We start from the raw sequence: 12,604 nt of genomic DNA on the forward strand, positions 1-12,604 counted from the left end.
CGGGAGCCGGATGTGATTTGTCCTGGGAGCCCTTCACCTCTGTGCATGTTGTTGAGCATCCACCCTGGGACTAGAGCATGTACCATGAGATATAACCTAGGACCAGGAGGCCATCACAGTCCTGAAGACCAGGTACTATGATGGGGACCAAGAGGATGCTGAGAGAGAGTTCCCTACATCATCTTCCAGACTGAATGATATCCAAAGAAAAGAAGTGAGAGGAGAGTGGACTCTGGGCTGTGTGAACAGATACAAAAGGACAGAAGCCAAAGGGGCCTCAAAAGATGACTAGGGCTAGAGTAGGTGGAGCAGGAAGAAGGGTGATGCAGTTTGGTGTGAAGGCAACAGAGCAGCAGGAGATGAAAATCAGGACAGAGGTGATGACATTGTGGTGGAAGAACTGGGGAAACTTCTGGAAATCTATCCCAAATCCTAGGGTTGGAACCCTTGACACAGTATTATATACCCTACTGCTCTAGGAAAAGGAAGATTATAACAGGGCAGTGCCCAGACAAGAGGAGCAAGGTCTAGGCCAGGGTACACATTACCATAGTCTGTTTAGCACTTATTTAAGGCCAGGCACTTAATACACTGCATCTGCTTGGTTGGCATGCCCACCTTCCTCAGAGGCCTGCTTCTCACCTAACCGCTCTCAGATCTCTGTCAAGCATGGTGATTCACACTGATAATCTCAGTCTTCAGGAGGCTGAGGATCTCAAGTCTCAAGCCAGTCTGGGCTACATAGAAAAGGCCCTATCTCAAAACAAACAAGCGAACAAACTTTTATAAGTAAGCACATTTAGGACACAAACAAACATGTCCCACCCAGTTCAGGTCCTCAGATGGTGGGGTGCTGCCTCCAGCAGCTGTCTCTCATAAGATGTTCGCTGAGCACACTCACTTCCTAAGGTGAAGATGCAGAGAATAAAAAATGAACAAAGCAAGCCCTGGCAGCTCATGCACATTTGTATGCATGAGCTGCCTTTCTCTTTAAGTGGTATTAGTATAGTTCTGGGTGAAACTGTCTTTCTGTTATATGAATGTGAATCTGTGGTGTGTGCTTATACATAGGTTGATTGTTGCTTGCTATGAGATGAAACGCTGGCTCAGTTGTTCCCTGAGAACAACTGGTGAGAAACTGCAAACCTGCCCCCCTCTCTCACCAGGTCTTGCAAGCCCTGACAACAGGTAGGGGATGCTGTGAGTGAGGGCTGTGAGCTTTCACCCTGACGTCCTGGTTGACAGCTCTGTCACAGCACAATCCCACCCAAGACCTCCAGAGTTATGGGGCCCTAGTGGCTTAGGGCACCAGATGCTCAGCAGATGCCAAGCCTGGGACTGAGGCCCCATCTCTGAAGGCTTGGCTTGCTGTTCTGGAAGGTGATCCTGGCTGGCAGCCATTCCCGAGCCCCTATTTAGAGCAGTTGTCAGGCAGTTGCTGGGCTCCAGCTCCCCATCCCCAGCGGGGCTGAGTGATCTCATGCCTATGCAATGCTGTCACTGGGGGAGGAGGTGTCCTAAGACTGAAGGCAGGTGCCCGGACCAGAAGGAAAGCCTAAGTCATGGCAACCCAGACAGCTCTCAGCCACTTTCCCAGTCCCATATCCTAATGTACTCCAGCCTGCTTCGTCTGCCCTGGGATAGTATAGGGTATCGTTTGAGTTTGGCTGTGAGCTCATCTATGCAGCATCGCCCCTTCCCCACAAGAGAGAATGGGTCAGATGGCTGCGAGCTTACTGGTCAGAGGCCACCATGGCACCCTTGTTTGCACAGAACCCTTATCACAGAGGGTTTGGCTAAGAAAGAAACAGCCACTGGGACTCCAGGGACCTCCACCCTCCACACATTGGGCCACAGAGCCACAGTTTGTGAATTCTGGGGTTGTTCTTGCACAGAAGTTCTTGGGTTCTAAGCGGCTCCTGCCACGTCCCCGGACCTGGAATGGAAGATTCTGGGGGCCCTCTGCTGTTCACAGTGAGAACTGCCCGGGATAGACAGGTGCCAGCAAAGAGGGCCCTTTACTAGCCCTAGGTAAGAGTAAAGGATCTCTGTGCACCCCTCCATGGGGTTAATGACCCCACAGGAGATCTTGAGCTCATGGAGCTCTGGCTGCTATTGGCTTTACCATGTCTCAACCTGACAGTTCCAGAGTTCCACTGGGGGCATCTTACAGCTCTTAGGGCTCTTGGGGCTCTTGGGAGTCGTGGGGCTCCAAGCCCAGAGCATCTGCCAAGCCCTTTGTGGTGTACACAGGCTTGCCCCTTCCCCTTTCACTTGCAGGTGTGGGGAATGGCTCCCACAGCCGCCCTGTAACAGTAATGAGCCTTATTAGCACCCAGAGAATGGGAACTTACTGCTGTGCCATGCTCCTGTTCGGTGACAGTGTTTAGGTTTGTGCTTTGATCTTGTTAAATTGTTGTGGAGGGTCCACAGGCTTATGTCTTAGCTCGAAGGGAGAGAGTAAGGGAAGGATAGATGGATGGAGAGAGAGAAGATGGACAGATGGATAAGGACTGCTAATGGAAATGGAATCCACAGGTACCAAGGCACCTGAGCAAGGCCAGCCTATGCATCCAGAGCCACACCGGACTGTGATCAGGGTTATCCATGCACTTCTCTTCTCAAGGCCTTGGGGTAGCCTATGGTACTGTGCAGATGTCCAGGGAAAATAAGTAGTAGGGTTATGGTCCCCGGAGAAGCAGCTTGCCTGAAGTCTATTAGTGCCTGTTTCCCATAGTGACCCCTCTATCACCCCAAACCTTCTTTGTGTTTTTGTTCTTGTCCCTACATGAGCTCATGAGTAGCAAAGCAGAGGCGCTCCTTTGGAGCAGGAGTCTGGTTCATCCCAAGATATTCTCTGACCTGTAGGTTGAGGCAAGGAGGGTCCCATCTGAACCACTAGCCCAGCCCTGCTCCTGATCCTGCCTGCCAGCCAAGTCCTCACAGCCCTGGTGTGGGGCCCTGCTGCCACCTGCAGGCTTCACTTATAAACTGCAGTCCTGGCTCAGCCCTGGTCCACAGTATTCTGGGACTGCATGAAGAGAAAAAAACCTGGACACATATCTGCCCCCCCCCCACGCCCCATAGCAATGCCTGTTGAATAGACAAATTCACAAACATGGGAGCATCTGGGTAACAGCCAGAGCAGGAACAGACAGAGCATCCCAGCACTCTGGAGGCTGAGGCAGGGAGAAGGATTATCAGATGTGTTAGTCATTTGTATGGTGGATAGGAAGAAGGGAAGGCACCACTGTGTCTTGGGCAGTTGATATCCTGCCTGTGATCACTTTGGGAAGGAAGATTGGGAGAGCTCTGTGATTCACTGAGAGCTCCAGCAGAGTACGGCAGAAGCAGCATTCACACTGCGTCTCGGGAACTTGGGAGTCATGATGGTGATTGGCAGACACTAATAAGCACAAGGACAGATTGGATACTGGGACACAGAATGACTGCCTCAAGAGCTCTGGCTACCAACTAGTGGGCAAGACAAAGGCTTCTTTTCTTGAGCTGGGTCTCCTGCATAGTGAAAGAGTCAGCTAAGGTCCCCATGACAGAGGTGTGCCCAGGCACCTATGACAGAAGCCAGGCCATGCTGAGGTACTTGCCTATTCCTTGCTGTAGAAAAAACTTCCTGAGGCAATGACTCTTCATAGCAGGTCTAGTCGGGGCATAGGAGGGATTCTCCCTTGCTATGTCTGACATTCCTCCTAAGAGCCTGTTTAGATGACAGGTATGACCAAGCAACAGTACTCAAATAGAGAATTTTATCCCAGGCTTCCTCAGACACTGCCAAACCCAGAGTTGCCTCTGAGGGAGAATCCCAAGTCTTGACATATACAGCTTGCGGAGTCTCCTCTACGTGGAAAAAGGTCTCTAATGGCCCCTGCCTTCCAGGGAGCAAGGCTTCTCCACTCAGTAGGATGCACACTCCCTTCCTGAAAAGCATCATGGTCAATCCACTTACCTGAGCCCCAACTGTCAGGGGAGACCAGCAGCATGTGGCCTGCCTAGGATTGGAATCCAGGTAGCTGACCTCAGGGCTGGTTGATGCTAACCCCTGCCTTGCCTGGCTTCCTGCTCTTGGCACACTTCCTCCATCTTCCACCAGTCCCCGCTTCTCCCCACGAGGGCCTCGACAGGTTTTCATCTTGCTGTTCAGAGCTTTATCCGCGTGTACTTAAAGTATTTCTAATTACACTGGAGTGAAGGACAATTAGAATGAGAGCCTGCAGAAAGCCCGGCCACTCTTTCCACCAGAGATCTTTACTCTGCACCATCTCTGGACCAGGTATGACCTGAGAGCATCTGCCCTTCAATGGGAAATGAGACATTTTTGTCTCTTCCCCAGGAGTACTACCATAGAGCAAGGAGACACACACACATTCACAGACAGAAGAGAAAACCATTATTGACAGGTTGACTCTACCATAGAGCAAGGAGACCACACACACACATTCACAGACAGAAGAGAAAACCATTATTGACAGGTTGACTCTGGGAGAACCGGAGCACGGAGATGAAAGAGAAAGAACTAGAAGGGACAAGTTTGAGCAGGTCACAGGAAGGTTCTTACACTGGGAACTAAAGTGTAAGAGAACCAGCTGAACAGAGATCTTGGGAAGGGGACAGTATTACCTGCCTCCAGGGTCCCGCTAGTGACTACCCCTCCCCCACAGGCTTGTAGAGGAATTCATGCTCCTGGCCAACATGGCAGTGGCCCACAAGATCTTCAGCACCTTCCCAGAGCAGGCCCTGCTGCGCCGGCACCCACCACCACAGACAAAGATGCTCAGTGACCTGGCGGAGTTCTGTGACCAGATGGGACTGTCCATGGATGTCAGCTCTGCAGGGGCCCTCAATGTGAGTTCTGGTGGGCAGGTAATGGGAAGTCTTGCTTGGAAAAAAAAAGAGACAAAAGCCTGAAAGTTGGGCTTGTGGTGACTTCTATGCCTTATGTAGTCTCTCCCTATTCAGCCAGGTCTCCTCTACAGTGGGGAGGATGGCCCCAGCTAGGGAAAAGCTCTGTTATCTGGTCTGGACCAAGGGAGGCCACTCATTTCCCATTGAAGAGCAGATGCTCTCGGGTCATTCCTGGTCCAGAGATGGTGCAGAGTAAAGATCTCTGGTGGAGAGTGGCCGGGCTTCCTCCAGGCTCACTTGTAAGAAAAGAGCTCTCTCTCTCTCTCTTTCTCATATATATACTGGCATGTCCTATACCAAGGATTAGTCCTTGTTGCGCTGGACAACTGGAAACAAGGACTCTTTCTTAGAGGAAGTCGCCTCAAGTGCCCCCTTCTTGAAGCTAAGCTGTAGGGGTTGCAGAACCAGTGTCCTGGCTCATCCCACAAAAAGGAGACTTCCCATCCGTGCTTCAAGGTTGGGGTTGGGTGGAGGGGAAGAGAATTATTCTAGTCAAAAGAGTTATCTGCCAGCTAAGGTTGGAAGATCTTAGGCCCATTGTGTGCTACAGGCTATGAACCACTTCTTTGGTGCCCTACAGGTAGTCATCAACCCAAGGCTGGGCCCATAACCTAGGACCCCACTTTACCCTCCCCAAACTTAGGATCAGATGATTAGCAGGTGAATCCTCAAACCTCTTCCCAAACCTGGCCATATCTTATAGAGGTTTCTGGGGTTTTCTTCTAGAAAAGCCTGACCAAAACATTTGGAGACGACAAGTACTCTCTGGCCCGGAAAGAGGTGCTCACCAACATGTACTCCCGGCCCATGCAGGTAAGGAGAGGCCACACCTGTCCTTGATCCCAGAAATACCTGTAACTCTGACTAGCAAGCACCATGTGTATATAACCCACCACTGTCTTGCTCTGCTCTGGGGCTTGCTGGATAGAGAGGAGCTGCTAAGGAACACTATCAGGCAAGGGATGCGCAGTCACACCTGGGACAGGCAAGCCCTGGGCTCAAGAAGAATCTTGTGTGTGTGCAAAAGCTTGCTCCAGCCCTCAAGGGCTGCTCTGGACTATGGTTGCTAGAGACCCCAGGCAAGAAAAAGCCCCCACCTTTACTGCTGCTGCAAAGTCTGACCAGGAGAATCAGTTCGTTAGGAGCTTGGACCCATGTTCCCAGACAGGTGACAGCCATGAGCTAGACAGATGGGCTGACTCTTAGCAGCCTGTCACTATTCTGTAGTTCCTGATGGGCCTAAGCATCCTGGGGATGGGAACCATCTCAGTAGATTGGCAGGTCTACGGGAGTTATGGGTATTAATGGGGTCAGCTGTGGGCCCCCACACCTGCCAGGGCAGTGGCAGGCCATTTTTCAAGGGTCAGTCACTCTTGGCACATCCAATCTGTTCATGAGAGTCAGGTGGCCTCAGCCAGCCACAGCTGATTTATTTCCTGATAACTCTTGGCTCTACTATGATGGCGCTATCAGGGCCTTTGGGGGCCTAACTGCCTGTTCCCTGCTCCCAGACTCCAGTGTCTGTTCCCCACCCTTACCCTAGACAGTGCTGACTGCAGAGAGGCTGAGCACCTTGCTGTGCTCACCAGAAGCCTCAAAGACCTTGGGCTGTGCTGTGTGGGATGCTTCTGCCCTCCAGGATTCCAGGGGCAAGGAATGACCCAGTGATGGGACAGGCCAGGGGCACAGCTACAGCAAGCACAAAAGTGAGAGGAGTGAGGCCTGGTTCCCAAGAAAACTGCTGCAACAGGACACCAGAGCTATCCCAAGGATCTCTGGCCACTGCAGAGAAGCCATTATTGTTACCCTGCCTGGAGACAGCTATACTGACCAAGGAGGAGCCTGAACCCCTTTTCCTCCTCACCCCAGCCTTTCTGAGGAACTGAGTCACAAAGATAAGCATGACTTGCTGAGAAGACTATGTCCATGGAGTAACCAGAGCAGGCTGTCCATTGGTCAGGTACTCTGGAACTTTCAAGGTAGTGAACTTCCTTCCAGGCAGCAACTGCAGAATCCAGGGGCTGTGGCAAGGCTGAGACCAGACTTTGTCTAGGTTGTACTGAAGCTGAGAACAGCTTAGTGACTCCTTTTGCTCAGGTATTTTAGACATGTGTATCACCTTGGACAGTTAGTCAGAAGCAGACACAGGCTGGCAGACTAACAAACTGCGTCCTATGGCTGGCATATGCTGGAGTACTGCAGAACCAGTGTGCAAGTGTGACTGTCAACTGGGCAGAGATCAGAACCAGAGGAGATGGGGGTGGCTCAACAAGGCTGGGAAGCTCCTTATGGGCTGCACTCCCATGGGAGTTGGCACCTTCTCATGCTGGCCAGGGACATGTGACATCCTCAGCTTCAACTGTGTCTCTGGAAGACAATTTACAGCCCTGGGCCAGTATGGCCATATGTTTTCCTGTCTGCTATCATTCTGACCCAGGGTGGAAGCCCAGATCCATCCTAAGGATCAGTCCCCAGGCAACTCCTCTGCATCATTCTTGCACAAATGCCCTGGTGGCTAATCTCACAGGGCCAGAGGCCATCTAGCATCCTGAGGGCTTCCAACACCCCATACCCAGCAGAGATATAGCTCTCTGGGTTATTCCAAGCACTAGTCTCATGGTCAGAGACCTGGCAGCCCTGGGCCTGGCTAACATGTAACCTGAACGGAAAAGGGGTCTGATCACTACTGTCCTCCCTGGCAGCTGCTGAGATCCCTTAGGCAGAATGGCCCTGGCTCCAAGAACCAGACTGTCTTTGATCAACTGCCTAAATAAAGCTTATAGGGGAGGTCTGTGCCAACCCTGCCATGGGCCAGGCTTTGGGTCTCAGCACCTACTAGACCCATCCAGGCTTAGTCCCACTCTTCCTCCAGATGGCACTGTACTTCTGCTCTGGGATGCTGCAGGACCAGGCACAGTTCCGGCACTATGCTCTCAACGTTCCCCTCTACACACACTTCACCTCTCCCATCCGCCGCTTCGCTGACGTCATAGTGCACCGCCTCCTGGCTGCTGCTCTGGGTAAGGGACATGACTCTGGCCTGGGAAGACCTTTGCCAGTCAAGAGTTACCCACTCTCAGAGTAAGTGACCAGAGACCACATTACTGTGATCACAGAAGTTCCAAGGGACAGAGAAGCCTAAGTTTGAACACTGTCCACCCACATCTAGATGATGGGAGCTGCAGTGGGACTTTCTGAAAGCCTGAGACCATAATTTTCCCAAGATCCCTTGCCTCAGCACACAACCTTCTTCAGCCTACTCACGTGCAACCCTGAACACCCCCTCCCCAGGCTACAGTGAGCAGCCAGATGTGGAACCTGATACTTTACAAAAGCAAGCCGACCACTGCAATGACCGCCGCATGGCTTCCAAGCGTGTACAAGAACTCAGTATCGGCCTCTTCTTTGCTGTTCTAGTAAAGGTAAATGTCCAACGTGATCCCTGCCCCTTCCCCCTTCCCCACCCTCCTAGGTATACACTCATCAGGAGCCTGTATAGAGCACTTCAGGCCCTTCCTGGGAGGACGCCATGACTGGAGCATTGTTTCTACAGGAGAGTGGTCCCCTAGAGTCTGAAGCCATGGTGATGGGTGTCCTGAACCAAGCCTTTGATGTGCTGGTGCTGCGCTTCGGAGTGCAGAAGCGCATCTACTGTAACGTGAGTATGCCCTGTGGGAGTGGGAGGCATGCACCTGCAGGACAAACCAAACTCTAAGGGGCTTAGTACATGATTCACTGCCTTTTCCCTGCCTCTGTCTATTTCCTTGATGGGGACCCCATATGTCCCTGACCCAGAACAGCCCATGGTAGTTTCCCAAGCTTAGAATGCAGGACTAAGCTGAGAGCCTTGCTGTCCCCATTCATGAGCTATGTAGGACCCATAACTCGCCCCCCTCAGCAGTGGGCTTCACTGGCATGTGACAGTAGGGGTCAGGACCCCTAACTCCAAGTTTGTCTGATAGACCCTACCCAGACACCCAAGTAGGCCTGCCTGGGACAGGACTTCAGGTCAAGGGTTAGCCTAAATTCTTCCCTAAAGACCCAGGCACTCAGAATATAACCAGGATGCCAGGGTGTAGGTCTGAGGTGTTTTTATAGGGACATGTGGAAGGAGAAGCCAGAGGATGGCCAGGACTGCTCTGAACACTGTGTACCTTAAGAGAAGAAAGAGGTCTGGCCTGCCTTGAGTTCTTCCCTGAGTGACAGTTCCTTTGAAGTTCTCTTGGTGTCTGCCATAATGTCAGCTGGGGGTTTCACTTTAGCTTCTCTGTGGTCACCTGGCTACTTCCCCTGGCTTTGAACTCCTATGTACAGAGCACTTGGGTGTGGAGCTCTGCACAGGAAGAGACATAACAATTCATAAAGGAAGTAAAACAGGAGTGGGCCAAGTGCAGCTGGAAACATCAGGCACCTGTGGGTCACTGAGTAGGATGGTAGTTCAGATCAGATGGTAATACAGGCTCTGCTGTTCCCTGGCCCTCAGCCTGGGCTGGTAGGCCTCTTGCCAGCAGGGGTTGTAGCCATCAGATAGTTGAACAAGCCTATACAGACCTCTCCCCCACACACACACACTACAGTTACCATTAGAGCACTGGTCCCTCCCAGATTAGATTGCCCCTTGTTCCTGGGTCACCTTCAGGTGTCACTTAGAGCAAAGGTAACTTGGCAGAGGCTCCTGAAGCTGGGTAGGGTGTCCCATGTCTCAAGCCAAACAGGCAGCAGCAATAGAGCAATGGGTACAAGCTTCCTCCAGCTAGTCAGAAATTTGTCAGGCCCCAAGCAGGAGAATTAGAGGTTCAGAGGTGGCATCTGAAGCCCATGGCCTGAAGCTCTGATGTGTATACCCCCAGGCACTGGCCCTTCGATCCTACCACTTTCAGAAGGTGGGGAAGAAGCCAGAGCTCACACTCCTCTGGGAACCTGATGATCTTGAAGAGGAGCCAATACAGCAGGTCAGCCCCCTACTGTGTCCCTGAGCCCACCTTCTGTCTCCCACATGTGCCTCTAGGTCCTCATCTGCCCCTCATTTCTCCCCTAGCACTGTAGGCTCCCCAGTGGGGTTTCAAGCCCCCACGCTAAGACCTAAGTCCTGCACTTAGACTCCAGGTTCTCACATGGAAATGCCCACTAGAGACAGAGACAGGAACCATCCTTCTCCACCAAACATAACTTTCAGAATTCTTTGAGAAGCTTATAAAAGCTATAGACCTTATATCCATCTTGTTCCAAAAGCTGGCCCAACCAAGCCTGTTTTCTTGATCCTCATGAATGTTCACTAAATACTAGGTGCCTGCATGATGTCATCTGGGCCATTGGTTCTCCCCAGGCCCTATGACTCTCTTTTACAGAGGGCAGCAGAGGCTAGGTGAGCCTCAGTAGTCGGCTTGCTTTGATTACAGGTCCTTACCTACCCTGTCCTTTCCCTGTGCCTGGCTCTGCTACAGGTCATCACCATCTTCAGCCTGGTGGATGTGGTCCTGCAGGCAGAGGCCACAGCCCTCAAGTACAGTGCTATCCTGAAGCGACCGGGCCCTGAGCGTTCCCTGGGCCTGGAGAAGGAGTCTGATGAGGAGCCTGAGGACTGAATGCTAGCCCAAGCCAGGCCTGTGCCTGCCCTACCCTGCTGGCTTTTAGGAATAGGACCTTTTGACACCAAAGGGGATTTTTAATTTGGTTTTTTAACAACTCAGGGGTTTGTTTTTATTTCTTATTTTTTAATTTTATTTTACTTTTGCAACTCAGTTTTTAAATGAACTGGAAGGGATACAGTGTGGTTGGGGGTCAGGGGAGGGAATGCTGCGGCCTGGCCAGTGCTTCCCTGAGCAGAGAGGGTCCCAGTCTTCCTGGGCAGGCAGTCTTGCTTCGACCAGGCCACCCACTGCCCTTCCTGCCCAGGAAATGGGGGGTTTCAGCAAATCAGTGTCATGGAATAAAATCAGTGTGAAGTGCTGTCTGTGTAAATGCCATGGGGAAGCCTACAGCAGGGTGGTCTTGTGCACCCAGGGCAAGGGGGCTCCCCAGGAGCCACCTCACGGCTGAGCTGGGGTCATCAGCGCAGGACCTTCCTGCTAGCTCCAGAGTGATTCATGAGCCATGTGTGGCAGATTGATGCCGCAGCCTCCTTCTGGCTGATTAAAAATGTAATTAGTATGCACAGCAGGGAGCTGCCAGTCACCCTGTGCATGTGACTGTGGCCATCCCTCCCCACCCGTTCTCTCTGCTGCAGCGCATGGGTTCTGGGAAGGTGAGGCTACAACCCCTCTCTCTTGTATACCATAGGCCAAAGCTCCCAGTATCCCAGTAGTTCTGTTAGCATCTGTGGTATGAGTAGGTACCTCAACACCTGCAGTTTCAAACCTATACCCTAGCTTGTGGAAGGATCATGGAGATGGGTGAAGCCAGACCTTCCAGAGGACAGGAACCCTTCACACCAGATCCCAGCCACCTGCTTAGCATCTTGAGCACTGGCAGACCATACCCTCGTTGCCTGTGTTCATAGGCACAACCTAGCCTATGAATTGACTTCAAGAACTACTAGAATCTAGAATGGAAACCAAAGCAACCAAGGCCCTGTTCTCCGATGCTGTTCCCTGTGGCGTTAGGATTAACAGGCTCATCTGATCTGGTCACAGTGATTTTCTTCAAAGAAAGATTCTGTAGAGTGCCCTGGCAGGTTCTTTGCCGTGAGTGACTGGCATGGCTGCTAGGATGCAGTAGCCCTAGGATAGGCTGTTGCCTGATGAGAACCAAAGATACATCCCTACTCCAGCCCTGGGTTCTGTCTTCCCAAATGCCTTGTCAACCTCAGACAGCCTCCATGTGCCCATTCTGCTAACCCTAAGATGTCCCTTCTGCACCCATTTCCAGACCAACATATCTGGATGGACAGATTGGTGAGGGATGATGGTTTGGTATTTTGGGGAAGACAATTCTGGTGCTTCCCCAGACCTGGATGCCAGTCTAAAGGTCCCATCCCTCAAACCTATGCCGCCCTCTGAGGAAAAGCAGCAAGCAACTCTGGCCTGCCAAGCCCAGGCTCCCATCACCTCCTTTCACTGCCTCCCACAGAGCCCTTGAAGTGAGAAGCTAGGACAACACGTCCCTCCTTCCCCCATGAGGAGGAGCTGACCAGTCAGCAAGGAATTTTTGCTGTGTGGACTTGCTTAGAGGGCAGGTGCTAGACTAGAATCTTCTACAACAAGCCAGACATCATGTCACTGGGAACTCCGAGGCCATGGAAGTCCTGCGTTACCCCCAACCTATCTGACTAATGGAAGTCTCAGGTCTCCATTTGAGGTGGTGCAATCAGTCTGCACCTGTCCTAAACCCAAGCTCCTGTCCTCCATCATTGCCTCCCAGGCTCAAAGCCAGTGGCTCGACAATCTTCCGACGCCACAAAAGCTGAGCTCTTTGTGTTCATTCAGCACCAAGTCAGTACACCAATGGAACTAGCATCCGTGTGCCACTGAGGGTGACAGGCCCTCTGTTCCCCACACTAAGGGACTGTTGACAGAAGAGGCATACAAACTCATCAAAAGGAGTGTGCTCATTCATGCAGCTGTCCAAGGCACCTACCTGCCATTGCAGGCTGAAGCATAGGGCACAGAGCCAGTCACTGGCTTTTCCTTAGGGGCCCCTTGAGGCCCATGTGGAAGGAAGACTGACCCAATCCCACCCCATGACT

General features: G+C 52.0%; 1 protein-coding gene across 4 annotated transcripts in view; it reads left to right on the forward strand.

Moving 5' to 3' along the window:
- Positions 1-10,869, forward strand: part of Dis3l2 (DIS3 like 3'-5' exoribonuclease 2) — a 346,237-nt gene extending 335,368 nt beyond the window's left edge. For all 4 annotated transcript variants that reach the window (XM_050123104.1, XM_050123107.1, XM_050123105.1 and 1 more), the window contains 7 exons: positions 4,677-4,860; positions 5,647-5,733; positions 7,793-7,940; positions 8,212-8,342; positions 8,474-8,578; positions 9,771-9,872; positions 10,365-10,869. In XM_050123104.1, coding sequence (XP_049979061.1) covers positions 4,677-4,860; positions 5,647-5,733; positions 7,793-7,940; positions 8,212-8,342; positions 8,474-8,578; positions 9,771-9,872; positions 10,365-10,505 — 898 coding nt within the window. In that variant the 3' untranslated portion in view covers positions 10,506-10,869. The remainder of the gene's footprint in view (positions 1-4,676; positions 4,861-5,646; positions 5,734-7,792; positions 7,941-8,211; positions 8,343-8,473; positions 8,579-9,770; positions 9,873-10,364) is intronic.
- Positions 10,870-12,604: the final 1,735 nt, after the last annotated feature.

This window comes from Alexandromys fortis, unplaced genomic scaffold (assembly GCF_014885135.2).
Source record: "Alexandromys fortis isolate MF-2015 unplaced genomic scaffold, M_Fortis_MF-2015_v1.1 scaffold_213, whole genome shotgun sequence".
NCBI lineage: Eukaryota > Metazoa > Chordata > Mammalia > Rodentia > Cricetidae > Alexandromys > Alexandromys fortis.